Raw genomic sequence first — 27627 nt, 5'->3', positions numbered from 1 at the left:
TACAAATATTGAACATTCATTTTATTGGTTTGGTTTATTAATACAGTGGTTATTTCAGCCGCACAGGCTTTTCACAGGGGAAACCAACAAATAAAATGAAACTAGATAAGTAGAATATAGCTTTCTGACAATCTGTGGCTCAGTCACTAGTCTCTTTAACAATTAGCAACAATAACTCTGCATACCTGATCAACACGAACGATAAAAACATATATAAACACGTGAAACGAGAACCGGTGCTAATACTTCTGAAAATCTGGATCCTTTATAAAAATGATCTATTTACATTCATTCTGAATAATTATCATTTGGGGAAAAACCAAAACAAACAAAACAAATAAACACACATGGCACTGACCGCAGGAAGGAAAGTAAAATACTGATTAAAGAAGACAAAATATAAAATATTATCTGTAGTAATTAGACGATTCCATAGTGTAATTCAAGTGCTATGAGTAGTAAAGGGTACACAGGTATAGACCCCCGGTCCGCTGAGCGTTTAGGGCGGGATTCAAGCCCACATTATGCGGAGGGGGGGTGAGGAGGTTGTCGGCTCAATCCTCCTTTCAGTCTCACTCATGCAGTGAAAGTGGTTAGTACAAACATAGAGTTTAGCCCACCTTAATACAATACAAGCTTAATAGCATTAGCATCAAATCTGTGCTTTCATAAACAGAGGATGTCTATAATCAGCACCGCTATGATTGTGCAACAGCGCACCAGAACAGTGGTCTAGCCAGGTCCGATAGCAAACACAAGGGGGTGTGGTCTGAGGCCAAAGTGTTGTTGTGATTGGTCCATTTGTGTCCAATGGAAATTCATTAGACTGGGCCTCCAACAGTCAACATGAGCCAAAAATCTTGACAAGTTAAATCACTTATCGCTGTGATGTGTGAATCTCTGAGCCTGGACTACCGGTGACAAATTATAAAACAACAATTATTAGCAGCTTCAACTATAACGTATTTCAAAAATATAAAGGATAAACTTTTTATATAAAAATATCATTTATCTATGGAGGGCTGATACATTGCGGACGGGTTTGTTGAAAGGTTAGACGTATATGTATATATATATATATATAACTGTTCCTCTCACAAAGTGCACAGGAAATGGTTCTCTGTGAGGATTTGTCAAGACTCGAGCATGTTTCAAAGTTCTTTGTCCCATTCCCGCTCTTTGCCTGATCGCTCCCGTTTTCACTTTCTTGTGTCTCTCAGGTGTCTCTGTTAGCAGACACTGGTCTGCCGGCTGGACAGGGGACTCTCCAGAGACAAGCTTGTTGGAGACATGTCTGGACGAGACGTCTTAAACATGGACGAAATATAAAAGGCCTGTAAGAAAATGTTAAAGTGAGCACACAAAAAGTACCTTACACTCCCAGATTCATAATAACGGTAATCTAGAGCATGTGGCGACGTGATTCTTACCACCCAGTACGCGGTCAGTCCTCCCTGCAGGTAGCCGGTCAGGACGTCAGTTGGGTGATGGCGGTAGTCAGAAATGCGAGTGAGTCCTGTGTACACCGCTAACATCACCAACATGAACTGCAGCAACGGTCGCAGGAGTCGCGCCCCTCGCCATGACAAACGCGCCTGCAGGTAAAACTAGGCAAAAATAGGACGTTTCAAGAATAATTAACATATGAGCTGATAAAAGAGAGTACAGACTGATAAATGAAGCTTAAAGAGTGTGTTGTATGCCTGACCTAGCTAAACTTCTGATGACACATTTCCTCAAAAACTGCTCTGATGTTTGCCAAAACTGATAGCCTGATAAACCATCCTCAAAAGACTAAATTATGTGCTTATTTTAGTTCAAAGATTCCAATAGTGTATGCCTGTTATTATAAATAGCCTAAGAACAAAGTCTGCATCAAATAAAAATCCACCCTACATGAATATATTATCTAAATGCATGTTATTGAATCTTAATCATCTTTAAATTAGCTTACAATACTTGGGAGACCAAATTATTTAGGCCTACTGTTTTCCTAATGAATGTTGTTCAGTTGCTTTGACGCAATGTATGTTGTTTAAAGTGCTATATAAATAAAGGTGACTTGACTTGACTACTACAGTTTTCCATTTTCTGTATCTCCACGCTAGCAGTGGAAGATAGTATTAAAAAAGTTCTGTTCCCAAATATACGTAGTGAGCATCACAAACAACGGATTCACATGCAAAAATTATCTTGTCTCTGTCTATTCCAAGGCAATAGATTGGTCAATGCCAGAATATACTGTGACAAGCTTCATCCAAGAGGCTAGAATTGTTCAAATGTTCTATGTAATTAAACATTTATTTTAGTTTTTTTATGCAGCCTTCACATGCTTTCCTGCTTTTGAAATCGTGATTACGTGTTTGCCGCATTTAAGTGTTTTGTTGTCGAACTAATAAAATGTAATGTTCCAATGGTTGATAACCATAAACATTCACCACTCTAGATAGTCAGCTTCCAAATAATCTCAGAGTTTCCCTGTAGTAAATATGACTCGAGAAGCCATTCATGTCCAATTTCCAATTAAACATACATTTTGAGGCATTTTAGTTAGGATGCTGTCTCAGAAGTAAACACGTAGCTTTCGGTACTGAGCCATATGGTGAAAAAAAATTGTTAACACGTGTTATTGATACCACCCTGACAAGCTAGCTTAGCTACATGACAAATATTAGGGAAAATGTATTTTGGGTCAACTGGTATTGGCTGTAGATTAACTTTATGGAAGCTGATGTCACATGAGGGACCTTGGTACCCCTCCCATCAGCCCCGTCACAGGTGTTCGGCTTCCTGCAGTAAAGCCTGGAGCAGCTGGCGCTCACAGCCTAAGCATGTGGCTGCAGGTCAGACATGCAAGGCAGAGCCGAGTCTGTACAGTGCAGCCATTGGACGAGAAGGAGAGAAAGAACAGGCAGAGAGAGAGGACAAAGCGCCTGGCACAGCTTTTCTATAGGCTTTTCCCTCACTCTGTTCATGTTCTCTCTCGCGCGCTCTCTAATGAGAGCTGAAGAGCCCTCCCGCTTTTAGAGCAGCCAGAGGCCCGTGAATTGAATTAGATGAATGGTAGAAAATAGCTTGTTTTTACACAGCGCGCAAATTTTCTTCCCCTTCGTTCTAAACGTGATTGGCACACAAGGCGGAGTAAGTTCTGATAAGGTTTGTGGGGCAGTTGAGTGAAAGAGAAATGTGAATGCTATTGAATGCCATGCTTTATGATCGTTTGCGAGCGTTTTGTCATTTTTTCCCCTTATTGTGCCCCTTCCCCAGGCAATAACAGTGAGTGAGAGAGAGGGTTTAACTGAAAGAAGCCTGTCTATCTCTCAGCAGGCCAAAGCTCCCCCCCTCCCGGACCCAACCCACAACTAAACAAGGCCTCTTCTGTCTTCAGCTAGCTTTCACTCGCTCTCCCTCTCTCCGCTCGTCTATTCATCAGGCCTCTGGAGAACATTCCCTCTTTCTCTCAAGCCTTTCTATTCCGCTTGAAGCAAGATGCCTTTTGGGAGTGTTTCTGCTTTCTCAGAGCCTTCTTCTTTCAGTATGAGTTTATTTGTGTGCATTTGTGTGAGCTGAAGTTTGAGAGAGTTTCTTGTCAGTAGGAATTTTTTGGCATTTTCCCCACATGGCAGGGATGGGAAGTGAAAGCTGACAACAGAAAAAGCTCCTCACTGGCATCCGGCAGCAAGCACAGTCATTCGGCGCTACCCTGATGTGTGTTTGAGTTTGCATGGTTGAGTGTTAAGAGGTAAATATGGCCACACACGGCGATACTCACTGCCAGGTAAAGCATGGTGTACATGGCAAAAGATGCATGGCCCGAGAAGAAGGACTTTCTGTTTGAAAAGAGCAGAAGGGAAATATTACCAACTAAATGTCATAATCTCGCAAATCATTAAACCGCTGCACTGCTTTATGGGCCATAACATTGTCTCCTTGATATTATGTTAAGCAATCACAAGCATGCATGTTATTTTAAGTAAATTCCTTTATATTTCCATAAAACATACAATGTGATCAGTCAGAAAACATCCAACATTTGCACTTGAAAACCTGTACCTTTAATTAATCATACACTGTAGCTCTGTATTCCAAAATATACTGAGCCTCCTACCTACATGCAAGCAGCATAACTAGATGTTTTATGCTGTGTTACCATGCTGTTTTAAACACCCATTACTACATTCAATTCTGAAGTGCCCTAATCCTTTCGAAGGATTTACCCTCCAGAGTGAGAGCTTCAAAGGGATTAAGGGTGTAGGGAACCAACAAACTGTGCCTTGGAAGGCACTTCTGTGTCATCTTGCTGAGACAGTTAAGGAAGTGCCATCGTCACACAATTAAATCTCGGCAAGGAATCATGGGAGCGAAGTGTCCATCAGTTGCACCCTTCAAAGTGGCCAATTTTTAGTAATTCAGTTTGGAATGACACTTCAATATGATGGCCGTGATTGTTCTCACTCTGATATGCCCTCTGGAGGTGGATATATCCGGTTTTTAACATAGTTCAAGGTACCTTCTTTTGGCCAAATATTAAAGAACCATAGTATTTAGCTGACCCTTGTGATAAAATATGCTTTGTTGTACTGAATGTGCACTTTTATCAAACTTCAGATGTTTTAAAGTACATTTTATTGTGCCCTTAGCTTGGCAGCATCAAACTCCATCAGAATAATTTGCAAGTCGAGTCTTCCATGTGGAGTACTTTTTCTGCATGTAAAATGTTACAAATAAGTCAGTTGTGAAGATCTGTTTAGGTTAGGATGTTGTCTATGTATGTAGTAGTACATAGCAATACAACTCACTTAAGCTCCATCCAAATATGCATAATTACTACATATAGTAGGTGAAAAATATTGCAGAAAAAGATAGTATGTTCGAATTCTGAGTATTTATATTAGACAAATATTACTCGGGTGACCAACTTACAACAAGATTCTGATGTGCTTGACAGATGGACACTTCCTATGAGGCCAATGGCAGCGAAGCTTCACAACAAACACTGGTAGGTTACAAGACAACATGATGGATATACTGTAGTATGTCCAGATTACCTTCATACTACAAACATTCATACTACATGGTCGGGGAAGCCAACATCAAGCCAGGAGAGCCAAATCCTGCAGTTTTGCTCCAACCTTGATACTTTATTAGTGTTGGAGCTGAACTCCGGTGGACTGTGGCCCTCCAGGATGAGCACTGGCCAGGCCTGCTACAGTTTATGGGGTCTCCGATTCTCCTGGAGAGTTACTACATAGTTCAGATCCTTCCCTAACTTGATAATTACATGCAGGTGTTGGAACAGGGTAGGAACTGAAGTCTGCAGGACTGCAAGTCTCCAGGACCATGGTTGGAGACCCTTGATATAAATCAGAAAGTACTCTTTCAAAAGAAGTCACGGTTGCACTTTATTTTACAGTACGTGTACTAACATGTACTTATAGTGTACTTACACTGTATTTATCTAATAAAGTTCTGGTAACACAAGGTAACTACAATGGGTAGGGTTAGGTTTAGGGGTAGGTTTAGGGTTTAGTACCTAGTTATTACATAGTTATTGTAATTACTATAATATACTATAGTATGTACATGAGGAACAGGACTGTAAAATAAAGTGCTACCGAAGTCACAATGCAAATTTTGTACAGAGCCTAGGTTTTTGGAACAGACTTCATCTTATCACTGTGCCCTCTGTCAAACTCCTTGTACTTCACTTACCTGGCCTCCTCCACTATCTTGGAATTGTTCTTGCAGGTGACATCTGAGATGTAGGTTCCAGGTACGCAGTTGAGTGATTCATAGGTCACATTGCACGCCGACAGGAAGTGGGGACGGAGTCGGCCCACACTCAGCTTCGCCATGTTGGTCAAGGATTGCCCCACGCAGCACCCAAACAGGAAACTGCCCAGCTCCTTATACAGACAGGACACGTAACGGTTGCGCACAAATGCCCTTGAGTCCACAACTCTGAATCGTACCCGGTAACACTCTCCGACAGCAATCTGAGACGGACAGGGGACACCGCTAAGGTTACAGCCATGCAACACTGAGTTAAATACTCATGACACCTTATATAATTCACAGCAACTCATACACATGCTCTCTTAAACAAAGAGATCTCTTGTTCAATAGCAAAGTAGATGAAAAGAGTAAATCAATAGCCTTCGGTAACAGGAGAGCCGTGGGCTAATACTACTATGGTCAGGACTTCTTGTTAAATACGAAAATGAATGTCATCAGATCCATGTTATTTTAAGTCCATACAGATTCCTTTATTTCAGGGAACATCAAAGGTCAATTTAAATGTATCGGTCACTCTTTTCTACAGAACTAAAGTGAATTCTTTTGGCCACAATAACCTTGATAGGAAAAATCCAATATCGTGACTTTTGCACAGAGTTTTATGTCTTCTGAAGGACTGAGTTGTATTGACCACTTTTATCATATTTTTATGTTGATTTTGCACCCATTTTGATACTTAAAAGATTTAGCAAAGCAATGGAAAAGAACGATTCTTGAGTTCACTCTCTTGGGTGTCTTTGCAGACTTTCAACAAGTGATATTTCAGTTTATGTGTGTGTTCTCACCGTAAGTCCTGTGATTATGACGCCCCCAGCTATAAGCATGCTGTCAGGAATTGCCTCGGTTTGTATGTAAGGGTAAGTGATGCTGGTGTCCCCGCAGAAGAAGCCCCTCATGTATGGAGTGACCGCTTTGAGCTCACAGGCGAAGAACGGAATGGAGGCTGTCAGGAGAGAGACAGACGGGTTAATGTTTATGTCGAAACTACCTGGAGGAATGTTCTTCTGTGCATCTCAGTGTTTCTCTGGCACCACAAGATCAAACACAAGATACATCTTTAATGCTCTATTATGTGCAATTAGATTCGCAAGTGCAGTTGAGATATTGATAATGGCACTGTCTTCCTGATGGGAATCGAGATCCAGCCTAAGGAGCTGACATTCCATGCATATCTCTGGCAAAAAGAGTGAAGGAGAGGGTGGGGGTTGAAAGAGAAAGAGAGCATGGATAGATGAGGCATGTGGAGAAGAAAAGACCCTAAAGAATACAGGATTGAGGTCAGAGACTATGAGGAGGAAGATGGAAAGTTTCTTGTGAGTTGTGCTGGGAATGCGGTATGGTTCACTTGGAGTGCGTAGGGGTTCTTCCTTTTCAAGAAAACGCAAACAAATCTATTACACACCTGGATGGTCGCAGGGAGGTGTGTTGGACACTGGCTAGACTAAAGTGTAGAAATTAAGTCCTGACAACTACTGTAGCTTGCAGAATTCCTTACAGTATTTATGGCAGTGTCTGGGACTTATTCTATCCCTTTGTTAAACTATTACTAAGTTAAAAACTAAACATTGTGGCAGTAGGTCATAGACAAGTTTACAGATAAGTAAACCAGGATGCTGTTCCATATGGATGGGTGAACTCTTAAGGCGGTCGCACACCGGACGAGACGCGCCGCGTCGCGTCGCGCCACATGTAGGACAACTCGAGGTATCGCACACTGGACGCGCACATTCTATATGCGTGAGCTCAATTTCGCAGCAAGATGGAAGAGTTTTAACTTCATCTATTATTTTAATTTTAAATATATGATTTTAATTGATAAAAGCTGAGTTTTTAACATTAATTAATGAAAAGAATCTGTGTTATTATAATAAGTCTGTTATTGTTTTGTTGTATCTGTTGTCTAGGCAACTGTGCTGCTGAAAACGTAACCAAACACTTTGTAATGTTTTAATTGAATGAAACAAGTGTGCTGTACTTTAATTTCAGTTTCAGTTTATAACATCTGGGTTTTTTAATATAAAACTATGCGGATGGCGCTCTGTGGCGCGGCAGAAATTTGAACAGCGTTCTGAGTCGTAGCTGGGCGCCGCGGACAGACGCCGAATGGCGCCGCCGGTGTGTGTACTCACATAGAGAATAATGTGTTCGAATTTTAAAGACGTGGCGCGACGCGACGCGGCGCTGCGCTTCTCGTCCGGTGTGCGACCCCCTTAAAGGTATAAATCAGTAAGCAAATAGGTAATCTCCAAGTGCATGTGTTCCAACACATTTCATGGTTTAATATTAATATTACATTTTTCTGATAACTAGTTTCATGTTATGGACTCACTCGATTTTTTTGCTTTCTTTGTTGCATTTTCTCCTTGGTACTAACATTTGCATGTCACTATAAAAAGTAAACTGTCCTCTCATTGGTCAGAGTTTACGCTTTGGGATTCCACTCATTATGGTTATCCATCAAGATTGGTTGACAAGTTAGCCTGGCGATCTAGCTCCGTTTTCACACATACACATCGGGTCGGATTGCAATCTCACTGGAAGTGAGATGGTTTCAGTTTGGCCAAGACCTCCTCATTCAGGTGATCTCAGACTGGTGTGGATCTAAGCACGACTTCTATATATAAATATATTTAAAAGACCCAAACTAAGGGGAAAAATTCACCAGTTTGTGCTCCAAACATGCCAGGTGTGTAAACACCCTAACTAAAAAATGCATTTTAAGTACTATAAGTGGGTTTAGGCATCACTATGTTATAATGTTCATTTTTGCATACAATTTGTTAAAGAATGCATTTAACACCTATTTATTAGCATTTTTAAAGTTTAACCATAAGTGTTCAAGGACAGCAAAGGTCTAAATGAAAAAAAAAATTGCTAATTTAACCATCTCTTCGGAACCTATGTGTTTTTGACTCACTAGTTTTCTGATGCTAAAAAAAAAGCATGGGCTTTTTGCTGTTTACAGAATCTAGTGTTCTCACACAGGCAGGTGCCATTTCTCAGGACCTCTTTCCAGCGATATCTGTCAGGAAGTAGGAACATTTAATGTGTCAAGCAATCACTTACAACACCTTTAATTGATAGAGAAGAAGTGGCTAATTATTCATTATATAACCATTACTGGAAATAAATGTGGAGTACACAGTACTGATGTGTAAATATAGATCTGTAACGGGAGTTGAGTCTGAATATAGAAGTGATGAGTGATTCAGCTGGTGAGTTCTTGGTTTTTGTTTCCCCCACCTCTCTCTCTCTCTCTCTCTCTTGTTTTCCCCAGGCCCAGGGCCGTACGGTCCCATGCCCTTGATCCACACAGAGCATGAGACTAATCATTAACCCTCCACTCTGTCCCCCAGCTGGAACAAACCCAGCCACAAACACAGCCTCTGCCAGGGAATCTCTGTGTACGTGACCGCTCGTTTTCCAGGGCACATGCACATGCTTGCACGCTGCAGGGGGACCAAAACAGATCCAGAGATGGAAAGAACGTCCAAAGTAGGTCACTGTTCACTGTTCATGTAGAGTAATCGTTATCATTCAACCAGAATACTGGGTGTCATTCACTTATAATTTTGTATTTGTATGCACGGGAGAAATACTTACAGAAATTCCCAACACATGCATACAACTTATTCTAATGTTAATGAATTCTGAGATTTCTTGAATGAGTGACCGCTCAATGCTACTAATTTGCATAAACACACCCATCTCCATTTAAGGGCTTTTCACACAACCTTTCCATTCAGCCTTTTGGTACTCCTGTAATGAAAGTAACAACTTTGTTAGATCCTCAAGCAATGCTAAGTATTTCATTCTCAAATCCACAATAAACACTTTATATTAGCCAGCTGTACACAGAATATCTGCGTTCTCATATAGAAAAAAAACAATAAATCAGTTTATCTTAACATGATTATTAGGCCACCCAAAGTACTGGTTTTTGCATATTTGTGGTTTCAGTTGACTTTTAGTCCGAAAGAAATTGGTGAATCATGGTTGGTTCGTGAAAGCATTCATACTCAGATTTCACACACAAATGTACGCATACACACTTAGTAGTGCATGTGTAACGGAGGCCAGCGAGTACTTGCTTTGCAGTTAAACCTTACTCCCAAATCTAAGCGACAGATGCTAGTGGCTGCAGTCGTTTAGCCTCCTTGTTATTGCGTCTGCCTCCCATGGCGCAGACCTGGGTTTGAGATCCATGAGAGAAGGGTTTCACATGAGAGCCATTGTGTTAACTAAGGTCTCCTACACACTTCAGTTTATGCGGCATTAACCAAATCCATTGATATTAACATAAAAGATGTGTCACCAACAAGTAGGAGCAAGAACTGCAAGGGTTTGCAAAAGGGATCAACCTTCATATGACCAAATATTTAGTCATTTTGACTTTGACTACTGAGAATTTTAAGCAGGCTGATCTAGTTGCCCATAAATCCAATTCGCTGTATTCCCACTTGATTTCCAGCATATCTTTTTTCACATGCCCCATAAGAGCCCTAACAAGCACATATACAGACTTGCATATCGAGATGAATGCTTATGAACACTCGCCCTGAAAACACTGATAAGTATAATCAGAATTTAACATTAAATTTGTACTATGTATATATATAGCTGCTTTTCTCAGAATAAGTGGAGGTCAAACAAAGATAAGGTGAGACGCAACATCCTGCACTGCTGAATATGTAGAGGTGAAGAAGACATGCTGTTGAAGAGAGAGCGCTGAGTTACACGTCAACACATCCTGATCTGACCTTTACACTTCATCCAGGCTTTAAACGACCTGTACACTGTTACCCTTCAGGGTCCTCACTCTGCCGGTCACATGTGTTTGTGTGTAATCGAGATCTCTATCCTTAGCTCTGGTCACCAGGCAGGATACAGATATGAATCTGTACCAATATCCTGTTCAGCAGGCTTTTAAACAGAGTCCCTACATATTCTATAAGGGAGAAGATTTTATACATATTTTATATGACACTCCTTCAGATAATTCTTCCTTCAGATTTATTCTTTAAATGGATATTGGTTACAGGTCAATGACATGGCACTCTTTTATGATTTTTTTTTTTTTTTTGGGAGAAGCATAAAGTCAGAAATGCAGTGATGCAACTGATGTCATAATGAAACAAGCCTCATTCAAAAATGATTGAAAAGAAAACATCTTGTATTTTGACAGTCATTTGTTGTGTCTTATAATAAAACAAGCTATTTTAATAAAACTGCTACAACTGCTTATTTAATTTTTTTAAGTCTTCATTTTCATTTAATATTGTATTATTTTTATGTGTGTTTTGTCATTTTTAGTAGTTTTTGTTGTTGGATTGTCTTTTAAATCTGTCTATATAGTGTACTTTTTATTCATTTTTATTTCAAAATTTGCAGTTAATGTTTATTTTATTTCAAGTAACACATGTTTGTTAATAGTTTTCATTTTAGTTTTTAGTTTTAGTTAACTAGTATAACCCTGGTTGGATAGCGTGACAATTTTATTATTTAAAAAGATGAGTCAATGATTAAACGTTTCTTGAAAATTATATTTAAAAAAATTATATTTTTTTCTTTTTTAAACCATGAATGAATAGCATATGTTAAAACCAACATGAATGACTTAGGTATTTTTTTCTTTTTTTAATCTATCATGGATACCAATATGTCATTGACCTATTATATAATTATATTGATTAAAGAGTCATAATAAATCAAAGTTTATTGTTGTGTGATGAAGACAAATTCTAACATTTTAGTATTCTGGAAATCCCCTATGAAATAATTTATTTTGTGTTTTTACTTATTTAATTTGACACCGTGAATGGTACTGCACTGAACATTCATCCCACACTATATTTGTCTACTAGATGAAGAGTAGATGAGAGCGGCGAGCTGAGCTTAGAGCTGGTGCAATCCTGTGAAACTGCTGATAGAGTAGTAGACTGTGCGTCTGGGGACAACTGTGCCACGCTAGCAAGCAATATACGCCAGAATCGGCTACTGTGCTTTAAATGGGCCGGCTGACAATACTGAAACTTTTACTCTCATTAAATTCTTTGTACATTTTCCTAAATCTAAATTTAATTTTGCAAGACACTCCACAAGTCTTCCCCTGGGCAGTTCATCTTTCAGGAAAGCAGGCAAATAACTGTCTGCTTGGCAGGGATGGTTGTTACTCTGAACAACTTCTCGCTTTCCTCGCTTACCCGTGCTGCTGAGCAACGAAGTGAGGTTAGCAATAATCTTCCAGGTGTGCTAATCCTCTTATCAGTTCACGCTCACACTTGAGGTGGGTTGGGAAACCAGTAGAGAAACTGCACCTTGAACTCAGTTGAGCACACTTAACACACGGCGACCTCACAGGCGGTCCATTAGCTCACACCCCCAAAGGAAGCCCCTTATCAACAAGACAGCATATTAGCCAGTGGCTAGCTGCTGTCAGCTGAGCTAATTATTAGCTAGATCAATCGGGTTACACGTATGCACCTCATGCAGACAGGTCAAGGATGGAAAATCAGTCCAACGGCGCCTGTCCTTGAAAGTCCTCCTAAAATGACTGACACACTTTCAGTTTTAGTATACGCTTCTCGGTTTTCCGTTTATTTTGGCCCAAGATGGAAATGAAGATGTAGGTGAAGAAAGAATAGTAATATATATATATATATATATATATATATATATATATATATATATATATATATATATATATATACAAACTTCCTCCTCATGTCATGTGGTGTAACCATCAGTTTTTCCATTATACCCTGAATACATGAGTGTACACAAATTAATTGTTAAAATAAATATATATATATATATATATATATATATATATATATATATATATATATATATATATATATACCAAAATATATCCTTATTTTTAAATGTAATAATGTAATACTTTTTTTTTTACAAATATTATGGATAGTTAATTCATAAAATCTTCGTTTTTTTGGGCAACCTAAACTAATCTGGTTAAATTATTTGATATTTGAAGAGACTTATCAACTTTGACACAAAGTCATAGGGTCCATTCTACGACTTAATTTTGTTGGTTACACCACATGACTTTGGCAGACAAACGTTTTTGAAAATATAATGGTGTATTCACACCAAACACAAATTTATTTATTCGCGCGAGTAGATTACATACAAACAAATTTAGAAAATGGAAGAGCGCATTATTGTAGCTTCTTTGAGGACACCCCCAAAATCTATGATAGAACTTCACAGAGTTGAGTCTGCCTCTGTATGGTGCTGCAATCCCAGACACGTCTGCGTTTGGCTTTCCAGCATTTTTGTGACTTCCACAATAGGTACAAAACAAGCAGCTATCATATTTATCCTCAACATGGTTATACTCATGGGATGTTTTTCATTTCACTAACGCAAATAAAAACATAGCACCAGTGACGCGAAAAACATCCCGCGAGTAATCCTGAACGAGAGAAGCGATGGGCATATTCGCTTTGCATTTAAATATATTTGTATTATTTAAAAATTATAAAATAAATAATAAATAAATAATAATAAAAGTGTGTTCCAAATACAGGGTTCACACAAGGTCCGTAAAAGTCCTGAATTTAGCTTTTAGAAATTTAAGATCTGAAATATTTGAAAAATCACCTTGTTTTGTTAAGATAAAGTGCTTACAAGTGTTATAAATTAAAACAAATATGGGTATGACTCTTTATAACTTAGTCTTTATAACAGTTGATGGTAGCCAATGGCTACTGTTAACTCTTTGGTTTCCAACCAATATCTTCTTTCGTGTTCAGAAGATGAAAGAAACTCATACAGCTTTGGAACATGTGGAGGATGAGTAAATTATTTCTGGGTGAACAATCCCTTTAATAAAAGAAATAGTCAATTAAGAATACCATGTACTGTATGGCATGCATGTCCAGAGGTGAAATGGTTTTGCCTGTATGAACTTGTTTTTTTTTAATGAGTTTTTTTTATGATTGTTTTTTTTTACTTGATTATGATCTAAGAAAAGGTGTATTAACCTGACAAATATGACTTTATTACAAAATAATTTAAATTCAGAAATGTTTATAAAAGAAGAGGTCTAATCAAGTCATTGTATGTGTGAATTTTGAAACACTTTTCAAGAAAACATCCCTTCATCAGCCAAGATACCAGCTCAAAATTAGCAGCTCTGCAAAACGTGCAAGGCTAAATGAGATAATGTCACTGAACATGTATCAGGTGTCTGCTGTCATTAATGCTTCCCGTATCAGTGACACGTTTATCGAATTCATTTAAGGAACAAGGCCAGAGGGGCTGGGGTGTAAAAAAAAAATCTATGCCGTTCTGGACTATTGTGTAAAACGCAGTGAAACACTTCCATTAACGCTGAGGGACGATGTCAGGATCAGTGACCCACCCTAGCAGACTCACTTATCCAGAGGACACCGCTAATGGATCCGCAAGGTAATGTAATAGCCCATATCCACCGGTCTCTTTACTCTGTGTTTATAACCTAGGCTCAGTCGATGCTATCGATTGAGGTACATTCTACATGCTGTTCCATTAACGTGCCAGCGTGCCGGTGGAGGAGCGGATCAACACAAGTCCATTAGCAGATTACATCCAAAAAGCCATAGCCCAGAAATCCTGGAATCCCGGAGACAAACACAGCCGTGATTCAGTCCTTACCGAGAAACACGCCGCAGCCCGGCTTTACCCAAGCCCAGTGCAAACACGCTACACACAGTAGACAAGCGGCATACATGAGTCCAAAAGAGTACTGTGAGGTCACTTCAACCACAGCTTCAGAGCTTCACAACAAACCTCCAAACCACTGGCTGGCCGCACGTAATCTGTCAAGCAGCTGCGAGCAAACTCCAACACCTGGCTGGAGGAGAGCATACAGGGAAGATGGACGGAGGTCGTGAGAAAGCAGGCCAGAAAAGATAGGAGATAAACATCACGAACAACTGCGTGGTGTTGCACAATCTGCTCTTGGCCTGGGCCATTTTTCAGTCACAAGAGCGAGGGAACAGAACACTAGATTCAATCTGTGCCTTGCTCGGAAAGAAAGGATCTGGTTCTAATTTACACTTCTGAGCACCACAGCCCAGAATGAGCTCACCGTGAAAGAATAACAATAAAATAAGCTGGAACAAGAGACAGAACAACAGCCGAGAAGCAGGGGACAGAATTGCGCAAAAAGCAGCTGGGGCGTCTTTCTTTTTTCCATGTAGCTCATTTGTGTTGGTGATTGATAGTAAACAAAAAATGCTATTTGCTTTTCATCAACATTTCTGTGGTTACTAAAGTCATTTGCAAAGCTTTTTTGTGTGTGTGTTTTTTTTGTGTGTGCATTGTTATGAGGTTGCTAGTCTTCTGGATGGGTGTTAGTGTTTTGTATGTGGACACTAAGATGTTCAACTCACACTTGTGATTTGCTAGTGTGGTCAGGCTCTGCTGTCAAGAATCACAAGAGACCAATTCTGGTCATGAGATATGACTCAGCATCTAGCAGATGTCATTCATTTAAGTGAAGCACCAAAGTATTATTATTTATTTTTGTTATATGAAGGTCACACTAAAGCGGTTCAATCTTAGAATATGAATATCCATTATATACTGTATATATGTCGAAAAGTTGAGAAGACAAATCTAGGTATCACTTGTTTACAGAATATTTTTATTGCATCATTTCCAGTCAAACTTTCAATTGTTAAATTCTGCAAAGTGTGAACATATTATTTAATTGTATGTATTTAGTGTAGATTAAAGGCTAGGTATGTAATTAACCTTGGCAATATGAAGGTGCTGGCTATTTTATTCCAAAAATGTTCAAGATGATATTTCTTAGTCATGTATATCAAACACACATAGTTTGGAATGTGGTGAAAAAAAAATGTACAATTTATTTTTGTCCAAATAAGTGCTATACCTTTGAACTTTATAACACTAAAAAATTATTTTCTGAGCAGAAAAACATAATCATGCCACATGTATAAATTACATTTTCAAATATTTTCAAATGTAAAAAAGTTGCATTTAGTATTCCACAATTTTATTGTTACTGTGCTTTTGATCAAATAAATGCAGCCTTTATGAGCATAAGAGACTTCTTTCAAAATCATACAAATCTCACCAAACTCAAGCCTTTGAATGGTAAACAGTATTCAACGCTGTTAAATGTTGTTACTGTATATATATAAAAAAAACTAAAAACTGATGCATTAAAAAGAGTTTTTACTTTCTAAAGTCTCCAAGGCTCAAAGTTTCCATAGTTGAAAAACACCCAAATATAAGGAAAAGTAAGCAATGCTTGCCTTAGCAAACACTAACAATTAGCTAAACAGTCGAAAAAAAGCCCTCGGTGTTTGAGGGGATGGAGAAAAGAAGGAGAAGAATGGTGAGTGTGAGAGAGAGTGAGAGTTTGCCAGACGGAGGCGATTAGTGGCGGTTCTGGAATGTGAGGTCAGTGAACGAAGCTCAGCTGAGACCTACTTTGTAAACAGGGACCCTCCTCTTCACAACAACACACACACATACACATTAACACAAACACTTCATTATGACAATATACACTTATTCCCACACAAACACCTCATCACCGCCAGCCTCTACCCAAACGTCCATACATTCATTATATAAAACGCCTCGGCAAACTATACAAAAACACATCCCGCTGACAAACTTCACCATCAAAATCACCACAATACTAAGGGTCTGCTTAGAAAACACAGCTTCAGAAACCACTGGTTCCACACGGACACACTAGCGTGCAGATACACAAACACTTCTGAAAACCGCAGGAACCGCAGTGTCAATATACAACCACATGGACATCGACTCCACACAAACGCAGGCCAAACCGACTGTGCTGCGCATGTACACATACACGCAAGTGACCCCAGACGGCCTTGGACTAGCTATATAAACAAAGAGCAGTGGAAACACATGCAGGTAGACAGTCTCTAATCTGCATGAAACGACAAATCTACAAGCACAAATATGGCTGACTAATGCATTGAGGCAGACAAACGCAAAAAAAAGACTGGAAGTTTTCTGGGAACAAGAAGCAAAACATGTTCTCTTTATTACAGGAAGTGAGTGAGAGGTGGGATGTAATTACCCACCTAATCCTGTTTAATCTCCGTCTTTGTCTACCTTTTGTTTGCGGTGTCTTTCAATCAGATAAAAAGAGCCTTTGTGGAAAAAAAATGGTCAGGCGTGCATGAGTTAGACTCAGACAAACACACAGATGAGACGGAGCCGTACAGATGATATACCCTCTGGCACTGTGACTGTGTTTTGGATCACAGGACCATCATCCACTAAACTTCTAATTGAAGCTATTGTCTGGAAGAGAGTCTGTTTGGGTAGACGGGCAGAGCTGATCTCTGTGAAGAGAAAGAGATAGCTCAAGGGGTGACATTACTCTTTCTGTTGTTGCTTGGTGTTCTGTTGTGTCTACCCTGATGAGCTCACACAAAAGACAAATCACACCAAGAACAAAGACGCAGACCTGCAGAGGAAGACAGGAGCGACGCATGCACAGACAAATTCCCAAGCTGCAGCAGTCGTCAAAAGAATGATTACTAACCGAGCCTGAGAAACATTTATAAGTTATTATAATGTCACAGAATATTTTAAGTTCCTATGATGTCACAGAACCATTTTAGGGTCCTATTATACCATATAACCTTTTTAAGTTCCAATGAACAGGGATGCAAAACTCAGTTGCTGGAGTTTGCCACAGTCCTGAAAGAGTTGGACCCAAGGTTTAACCCTAATTAAACGTACCTGGTCCACCTTCAAGCTTAATTGAAAACCACATAGCATGTGTGTTGGAGTAGGGCTGGAACTAAACTCTGCAGGGCTGCGACCCTCTGAAAACTGAGTTATGTTCTATCCTTGCCATAGAACTTTTTTATGATTGCACAATGGCATAGAAACATTTTTGGTTCCTATGATGTCAAATTACCTTTTTAAGTTTCAATACTGCCCCAGAACCTTTTTAAGTTCTTCTGATATCACAGAACCTTTTAAAGTTTTTATGATTTCATTGAACCCTTTTAGCTTCTTATGATGTCACAGCACATTTTTAAGTTCTTCTGATATCACTGAACCCTTTTAGCTTCTTATGATATCACAGAACCTTTTAAAGTTTTTATGATGTCATTGAACCCTTTTAGCTTCTTATGATGTCACAGAACCTTTTAAAGTTTTTATGATATCACTAAACCCTTTTAGCTTCTTATGATGTCACAGCACCTTTTTAAGTTCTTATGATATCACTAAACCCTTTTAGCTTCTTATGATGTCACAGCACCTTTTAAAGTTTTTATGATATCACTAAACCCTTTTAGCTTCTTATGATGTCACAGCACCTTTTTAAGTTCTTATGATATCACTAAACCCTTTTAGCTTCTTATGATGTCACAGCACCTTTTTAAGTTCTAATTATGCCGCAGAACCATTTTAAGAGGACCTTATTTAGCAAAAGTAATGCCACAAGAGAACCTTTATAAAGCCCTGTTCGAACAGGACTTGGGTAAATTTGGGTTTCACAGACTTACTTTTTAATCCCTTTAAAAATTACTGAGCAAATTACTCACTGTGTTTCGACTAACTCAAGGGTCCTCCGAGACAACTAATCCCACCAGGATAGGAATGTCTGTGAATGCAGTTTTTCTGTCACAATGCTTCTCATTTATTTTGACCTTCATCAGATTCCCTAACACAAGCTCATTTTCTTCTTGTGTTGCCAGGACAGCTTCATCTTTCTTCTGTTACCAAAAAGTACTATGCTTGGCGGTAACACAATGAACACTGAACCATATGGCCGAGTCAAGAACTCTACACAGCAAAAAAAAATTGCTGGTGATAAGAAGATACTTCTAAACATAAGCTGCTACCAAGAAAGAGGGCACATCTGCTTTAACATTTCTGCATCTCTATGAAACACTGCCAACTTTTCCTATATACCCTTCAAGCATTCTTATAAATTCTTTCTCCACACCTAAAAATAATGAATCTGTCAGGAAATTGAGGTGATGGGGAGCAGAACCACAGGAAAAGATGAGTTGAAGCATGCTTGAGTTTTCCTCTCTGACCCTCACCGCTAGCAATGCTGCGTCTCTGGTGTAACTGTAGCCGAGTCCAGGCATGCGTCCTCAGGCTGGGGGGATATACTTTACCCTGTCTTACAATACGCTGTGCACAGGAGACAGTCAACAGCATGAGGGGTCGGCGGTGCCTTCAGACTTTTTAAGAGTGTGTTTTTTTTTTGATAATGGGCTGTGTGGTTAAGGCAGGTCAGTAAGGAAGCTTATTTCACCATGGAGTAATATAGAGAAGGTTATTGTGACTTTAACTTAAAACTCTGAAAGAAAAAAAATCTGAATTGCAAGATGTAACCTCACAGTTGCAAGATGTTAACTTAATTTTTTTTTTTTTTCTTGCAAGTTTATATCTTGCTAGTCTCAGCCTCAGACGTCATGCACACGGACCGTTGGCTAAACGTCTGATGCATATGGGACACAAAAGTGGAAACACTTCAGGAGTGTCGAAGTCATCATCCATGAGACGTGTGTGTTGTGTTCTTTAACGTTCAGGCTGGAAACAAAGATACCGTGGTGCCAAACCCCCTCACAAAAAATAAGAAAGCCACCGTGTTTACTACTATGACGACGAGCGCAATCAACTAAACACTGGATTTTCAAAAATATGTGAAATACCATATTTTCCGCACTATAAAGCGCACTTAAAAGCCTTCAATGCATAACACATTGAAAATGGAAATTATAGCTCACTTTTACCATCTGATTCTGAGAAAGACTTTTTCAGCACTTTTTGAGCATCTATTTTTCCCCCATCCAAGATAACTAAACACCAACATAACAACATATACCCAAGAAATATGTTTAATTTGGGTTGCCCCTGAAATAAAAATGTGGGTCAAATTAACCCACAAACATCAAAATCATCAGAAAATGATTTGTGTGGACTTCAAAACACATCAGTGTATCCTCACTTTGCATGCACGTCAATGGCCCTAAATGAGAAAAAGTAACAAAATATCAAGAATAAAATCACAGATTAACTTAATTAATTTCCGAAAGCTCAGAAATCCGAACATAATACAATGGGGAACTCGTCTGATTGTTTTAAAGAGGTAGAGAAGAGCAGAGGGAGTCATTAGTTCATGCATTCCTCTGATATGGTTGAGACCTCAGTAACAAAAACAGACAGGAACAGACAGGGCTGCATATTCTCAGAGCATAATTCTCTATAATAGAGCTGTGGTAAGTGTGCCGCTAAATGCCACTCATTTGCTCCTCTCTTGCAAAAAAAAAGTGTAATCCTCTAATTTGTTGTGTCTCTCGGCAGGATTCACTCTAGTTTCCTTTCACTCATGAGGGAGACGAGCTGGTATTATAGATCTCAGCCAGCGCTGTCCTTTAACCCCTGACCTTTCACCAAATCCATAACAACAGTATTAAACCACCAGCAAACTCACACAAACTCTCAGTCTCTGACGGCCCTGGGCGGTTTCCTCATTTAAAGCTGTAACCCCGTGTACAGCTGAGAGTTGGCAGGCTCCAGCAGGCTGCAGTGGATCAGCGTTGAGTAGCTTAGAGCGAGTCTGATGCTAGACTAATGCACTTTAGCCAGAGGGGAGAACACAGACAGAGATAATGGCAGGGTGGTCTCTCTGGTCATTTGTTGAACAAATGAGGGCAGATACAACTTACACTCCCTCTGACAGGATGGATATTTGCTACTAAAACAAGTGTAAAGCTTTATTAATTGTGTGTGTGTGTGTGTGTGTGTGTGTGTGTGTGTGTGTGTGTGTGTGTATATATATATATATATATATATATATATATATATATATATATATATATATATATATATATATAAATATATATATATATATATGCACACACATATATACAGGGCTCGAATTGATGGGAGGTGGCGGGCGGGTTGGGGGAGTGGCATCCCCTGGTTGAATTTTTTTTTATAAAAAATAGTTTATTTAATATGCCAATTTTTAATTAAATAACAAATATTTAAAAAAATTACACACATTTTAGAATTAGGACAAAGAAATTGACCACACCACCCCCCCTGGAATTTTTCTTCAATTTGACCACTGTATTTATACGCTGACATTATGATTGAGCTATTAATGTGACGAGGACAGAGATTCATTTGCTGTATGCATTTATCAACATGAATGAGCATGTGGAAACAGCAGACACCATGTGCTCATGAGCAGGCCTGAATGTGCTGTCGCCCACATAACTGACATGCTGCAGCGTGCTGCAATCTCACTGTCTCACTTGACAGCTTTCTCTGCCAACTCAATGGAAACACAAGACGTTTGTTTTATACAAACAGACACTATATTCACACACACGCACCTACAGGCCTCACACTGCCGCTCACTCCACTGGCTTTTTGTAAGAGCGCCTTCGATTAGACGCTTAGTTTTTGTGGCAGAGAAGAAAGGTGAAGAAGAGAGAAGTGATAAACAGGAAGAGGGGCTTCATTCAGGTACAGCATCACTCAAATAAATGCCTTACTCACTCAATGAGATATTAACACACACACACTCACTGCCATGTGTGTGTCATTTGCTTTGATGTCTCACTCATTTCCTTTAGATCAAGCTGTGGGCGTCTCACCTGTACAAATCTGGCGAGGCACTCAGGGTTCAAATGAACACTGAATCACTGAAGCAGCATTGAAACCAAATCATTCACAAAAACACTATCACTGACAGTGCCATTGTTCACTGATCTTATCAGCTCACATTTTGAAACCTTTATATACCATTATAGGCTTTCACAACAACAATAACAACAACAAAAAAAGCATTGTGAGGTATTACAAAGAAATACATATGCTATCAAGATATATTTTCATGGTACTACCAGTTTTTCGGTTGCATTTTACAATGAAGTTCCATTTGTTGACTATATATTATGCATTAAGTAACATTAACTAACAATGACCGATACACTGTTACAGTATATATTTATCTTTCTTAACATTAGTGAACACAAATACAACTGTTTATTGTAAGTCCATGTAAGTTCAGGTCCATTTAATAACAGTAATAGATACAAAATTAGATTTTAATAATGTATAAGTAAATGTTGGAATCAACATTAACTAAGATTAATAAATGCTTTATAAGTATTTTTCATTATTAGTTCATGTTAACTAATGTTAACAAATGGAACCGTGTTGTTCCATGTTTTCTAAGCTACTACCATTACACTTGATTTTATTTGACAAAATGCTGAAATTGTTTGTGGGAGAGGGTGAGAGGGAATCAGCAGTGCTTGTTTCAGCAGGCTTTCTCACAACGCACACTCAGGTATGCCTGTGACCTTTCTTTCACACTTTCACCTTTGACCTGTTCAAACCACAGGTACTCAAGCATATCTCCGGGGCAAGCATTTTTCCAAACCTCCTTGTGTATCGCAGTCTGGCCGAGGGGAATGTACTGACAAAAGAGTTGCAGAGAAGCGGAGCCAAGTGAGTGATCGATCGTCGCTGTGTGTCTGAGCGCCTCTGTAAACAATCTGCAGTGTTGTTTTGCACTGCTGATGTAGTCAGCGCTCACTTTCACATGCACAGCAAGAGCTTCTCCAACAGATCCGCCATCAAAGCTGCTCTTATTCCTGCTTTGTTGGCGTATTAAAAGTGGATCAGAATGCCATGGCATGAATACCCTATTCACTGCTGAAAAACAACACACAGTTACAATCCTTCAGCCTGCCATAGTCTCAAGCTTCAACGGCAGTAAGCCAGCAGCAATACGATGAACAACACCGATGGTTAGTAAACATTCAAATATGCTGGTAATAAAATGCTGAAGAAATTATGCTAATAAATACTATTTATTAAATGTAGGTTGTTTACTTTTGCCGAACAACTTTTGTGCATTCACAGGTGTGTTTCTAATCGCTGTTGTATAGCACCTTTACACATAGTTCATCCAATCAGATTTTAGAGTCAGTACAATAAGTTTTACATTATAAAACTGGAAATGGTCAATGAACTCACAAACTATAACTGTAGATTCTATATTAACGAGCCTCGTTTCTAACAAAAAAAGATCATAATCAATTCTGAAATATCTTCATGGTTGCCAAGAAATATCTAAACATGATGTATGCAGAATTCAGCTTGTGTGCAGTCATATCTATCCATTTTATTAGTTGAACCAAACAGAGAATCAAACTACTCTATCGATCATATCCTTGTGAAAAAGAAGGTCTCTTTATTGTTTTGAATGTTAATTTGCAGTTTATGTAAAATCTTAAAAGCATAATGTAATTGCAGATAAGATAATATGAATGCAGTAAAGTCCACTTTCTTGACAAAGCTTCTTAACACACTTAAGTGAACTTTTAAAAAGTCTTAAAATAAATAAAATAATATGTAATTTATATTTTCTGAATGCACAAAATTGAACCTTCATCATTATAAATAAAGAATAATATATTTAAATATGGATAGATACATTTTAGTTTAACATAAAGTCCCGTTCACACCAAGCACAATAACTATGAAGATAACGATAAAGATATAGTTATAAAAATCCTTCTCAATATTTAAGTATAGCAGAGTCCAACCCACAATTATAATGATAAAGGCACAGAGTAACGATATCGTTGGAATCACTTTCAAAACAAATCTTTCCAGCTGATGAACGATAAAAACACTGAGAGCCAATCAGAATCAATCCCGCTGTGACAAGCTTGAGAGTTTTATGCGACAGACACATGTGTGTTTAGAATAAACAGACGATATTGTTCGCTGGTGTCGTGCTAATATCGTTATTTGTATAGTTATCGTTCTAATTGTGAATGGGGCTTAAGTGCTTGTCAGTACATCCAGCATTAGCATTTAAAGGAGTAATTCGCCCAAAAATTGAAATTCTGTCATTTATAATTACTCACCCTCATGTCATTCCAAACCTGTAAAACTTTTGTCCATCTTTGGAACTAATTAAGATATTTTTGATGAAATCCGAGAGCTTTCTGACTCTGCATAGACACCAATGCATCTACCACGTGTAAGGCCTATGAAAATGTATAGTACGGGCATTGTTAAAATAGTCCATGTATATCAGTTGTTTCAACCATAGCGTTGTAAAGCTATGAAGAATACTTTTTGTGTGCAAAGGAAACAACAATAATTACTTTATTCAACAATTTTTTTATCTTCCGTGTCAGTCTTCCATGCATGTTCACAAGAGTACCATGAAGTGTCACAGCTCACTACCTTTTTGAGCTTTAATCGTGGTAGTTGGCTTGCAGTCTATGGAGGGTCAAAAAGCTCTCAGATTTCACCAAAAATATCTTAAATTGTGTTCTGATGATGAATACAGTCTTACGTGTTTGTAACGACATGACGTGAGTAATTCATAACAGAATCTTGGGGGTAAACTATCAAGACAATAGAAGTAATAATGAAATTACATATAAATATGTACTTCAGTCCTACTTAAGTGGTTCAGAAAGCACTTTTTACATATAAATTAAACTGTAATAAATTCTAATTACACTGCAATGCAATTGACCATTCGCAGGGAGTCTGACTGACAGGCGATCTGGCCAATCATAGCACAGAATCAACCATACTGAACAGGCAAGGGAGTAGATGAATTTTGGTGGACTTCAACATGAAAATGGTGTGTAATCACGTCTTTCTGCATTGATTCATGTTTCTGTCATGCTATAAGTAAAGGAAAAAGACGTTCAGTTCATGTGCCGCTTGAACTGAGGCACAACACCGATCTGTCACAACACATTAAAGGGCGACAAAACAGTAATTAGGACCCGAGCACCGCAGTGCGAGGACCCTATTGGAACTGCTCTGTTTATTATTAATTGAATTTCTTACGACAAAATTTAAAAGCTGAGACTTTGATCAATAGCAGAAGTATCCAGCTCTGTCTCGTCTGTTGTTTTGTTGACCGTTTCCTCTTTGGTCCACAATATATTTTTCCCTGCGTGAGAACATGATGTGTGGCGTGAGCACGATATGGCTTGTCGGACATAGCAACAGTAATTAAGGGATGTGGGGGGTACAGGGGTCTTCGCGAAGGGTCAATCAAGTGTCAACATTACATTCAATTGGAACTCATAAAATGCTCAAGAGTTCTTCTTTTCACAAGTGTACAAAAATGTGCCATTTCGATTCTTCCAATGAATACAGCCCAAAATGAGCTGCATCATGCAACTCTAAATGTTTTTACAGTTGTCAAACAAATGCTAGGAGGAAGTCGCACAAGCTGTGTGTACACTAAAAGAGGGAAATGCGAGTACAATGTTAACCAAAGTAAGCAATCACAAATGCCTCCATCTTTTATCACGTCATGTCCCATCCCACAGCAAAGTTCCTCTCTGACTTTCTCCAGTCTGTCATCAGAATCTTATAAGTGCTCCACTTTTTTAATCATGAATTAATCCAGAGTAAATAAACCTGCTGAGTGCATGACTGTAACGTCATAAGACAGAAAGTGACAGTAATCCGAAATCAAAGGAGGCCGTTTCCTCTGTAAACCTCAAGCGGGAACCAGACACGTTTCTAAAAACAGACTCTGTGGGATGAGGACTTTTACCTGGAGGCCTACAGCAGGTCTCGTGTCATTGATCCCCACTGTCAAGTGAACTGTAACCTGTCTGTCTGCCTGGACAGGTTCTTTTTGGCACACCAAAAGCGATGACAAAAAACAAACAAAAAAAAAAACAATAGAAGTGTTTATCCCCTAATCCCTGTTGTGAATGTTGTTGTGAACCATTAAACCGATAGGGTGTGCACTAGTTTCACTAGCAGTATTGCAGAAAGCAGTCATTGCATCAACAAACGGACAGGACTTGTAAGGATGAAAAGTCTTTGAAGTGGCAGGGAAAATTTACACTTCATAATAAATTTCACATTTATATAATGTGAAACTGATTAGCAGTTCATGCACTGAAAAAAAAATAGTATTTTTTTGTAGAGTAAAAAGTATAGTATTTTTGTCTTGTATTTTAGTATAATTATCTAAACATTTATTAATCAAGATGCATTTACTTGAGAAGTAAAATGACAATGACAAGATTATTTTTCTTGTCTCACTGACAGATTGTCTGTCTCCAAAATTTGTCTGCAAATTTTACTATTTCAAATGTTTTTTTAAAAGCAAATAATAATAGTTAAAAAAAAAAAAAGTCTTAATATCTTAAGTCACTTTGCTTCTCAAGGAAATGCATCTTGTTTTAAGAATGTTTAGATAATATTTGTAATGGAAAACAAGGCAAAAATACTTAGTTTAAACATTTTCAGTGTGTAGTCTATGTGCAAATATTTATATGAAAATATCAGAATGAAAAAAAAAAAGTTTATAAAAATATTTAAAAATATATTATTTTATTTTTTATAGGAGCAGTAACAATTGTGCAGTTTCACTCTTTTTACAGTGAAACTAATACTGTTCTAATGAAAGCTTCAATAAAGTATAGCCCAAACAAAGTAAACAACACATGCAGCTCAGGGCATCTGAAAGACAGTTTGACTTTTCTCTGGAGAACTGCTTGTTTTCATGGATACAGCCGAATTTCCCAGGACACACTCTCCTGCCAACTCTAAACTCAAGACACACACACACACCACGTGCGCAGAGGTTATGAACTTATTATTTTCCCCTCCTAAACTCTGATTTGGCTTTTGAGGGGATTATTTGGACGGAGCAACTTTGTATTCCTCCCCTTTTGAAATGCTGTTCCCATGTCAAGTTTTGACACAGCAGTAAAACATCAATATCTTTTATGGAGAACTGTCAAAAAGTGTTTTTTGTTTTTTTTTATGAAGAAAACAGATGAAGTGGATGTTCCACAACCTGCAAATAAATCTGTTGCGGTGTTTTAAACTTGTTTTCTTTGCATAGGAGGGAATAGGGTGGAAAAAATACACTTCAGCTTGGCAGGATTTTCATTATCAGGCCTACTGCATTATATAATGCTAAATAAATTATCATGTACGTTCTAATAGAAATGGCATGCAACTTTGTTTTGACTGGCAAAGCATCATATAATGGTTCTTATACAGTTCAACCCAGTACAATTTTGCTGACATTTCATAACATCTTGCATATAATCTAATAGCATGGCATCATGTCATTAACATCACAATCTAAGTTACTACAATGTCTCAACCAACTTTCTTTTCTCTTACCCACGAGCAGACAGAGGATGTCCAGCCCGACCAGCATCTTTCTGCTGGAGCACTGAACCGCATCCACAGGTTCCGCGGGACTCGGGATGTGTTTCGTGCCGTTCTCCCTCGCCGTGTCTCCGGATCCGCCGTGATCCGCCAGCCGCTGCTCCTCGTGACTGTTGACCGGATTCAGCTTCTGCATGACGTCCGTTCAGTTCAGTACTATTACCGGAGATTGTGTCCTTTAGATCGCCAACTTGACAGGTTAGGAATAACGCTGAGTTGAAGTTTTGAATCTTCTGAATGCTTTACGTTCAAATCCAGTAAGTGTCACAACACGCATAAGCGCACGTGTAGATTGTAAATACAGAAATATACACAAGTCTTGACTAATAAAGCGAACGGACTTGTACGGGGATCCTGGTCTGCTCTCTCTTGCATGAAAAGCCCTTTCCCCCGCACTTATGAAAAAGTTTCAGCTGCAGTTTGGCCATCATCTTCGGGACATAATGGAGGAAAACACATTCCTGAAAACATAATGTCAGTCAAAAGTTTGTCATCCCCTATGACTTCTACTCTCCATGTCAAACTTCTTTCTTTCTACAACCGAGAGCAAACTTGGACCGTGTTTTGATT

The 27627-nt window shown here is 38.7% G+C and overlaps 1 protein-coding gene across 1 annotated transcript; it reads right to left on the bottom strand.

Annotated features, from left to right (window-relative positions):
• On the bottom strand, positions 1 to 27627 carry LOC127953224 (phospholipid phosphatase 3). Its single transcript, XM_052552207.1, has 6 exons — positions 27010 to 27627; positions 6582 to 6739; positions 5713 to 5996; positions 3773 to 3830; positions 1431 to 1607; positions 1 to 1334 (listed from the first exon to the last, which is right to left on the bottom strand). The coding sequence occupies exons 1-6, from the start codon at positions 27191 to 27193 to the stop codon at positions 1230 to 1232; spliced, it is 966 nt and encodes a 321-aa protein (XP_052408167.1). The 5' UTR covers positions 27194 to 27627; the 3' UTR covers positions 1 to 1229.

The sequence above is a fragment of the Carassius gibelio genome, chromosome B3, assembly GCF_023724105.1.
Source record: "Carassius gibelio isolate Cgi1373 ecotype wild population from Czech Republic chromosome B3, carGib1.2-hapl.c, whole genome shotgun sequence".
Taxonomy (NCBI): Eukaryota; Metazoa; Chordata; class Actinopteri; order Cypriniformes; family Cyprinidae; genus Carassius; species Carassius gibelio.
The sequence above is the reverse complement of the archived record's forward strand: the minus strand, read 5'-3'. Positions and strand labels throughout refer to the sequence as shown.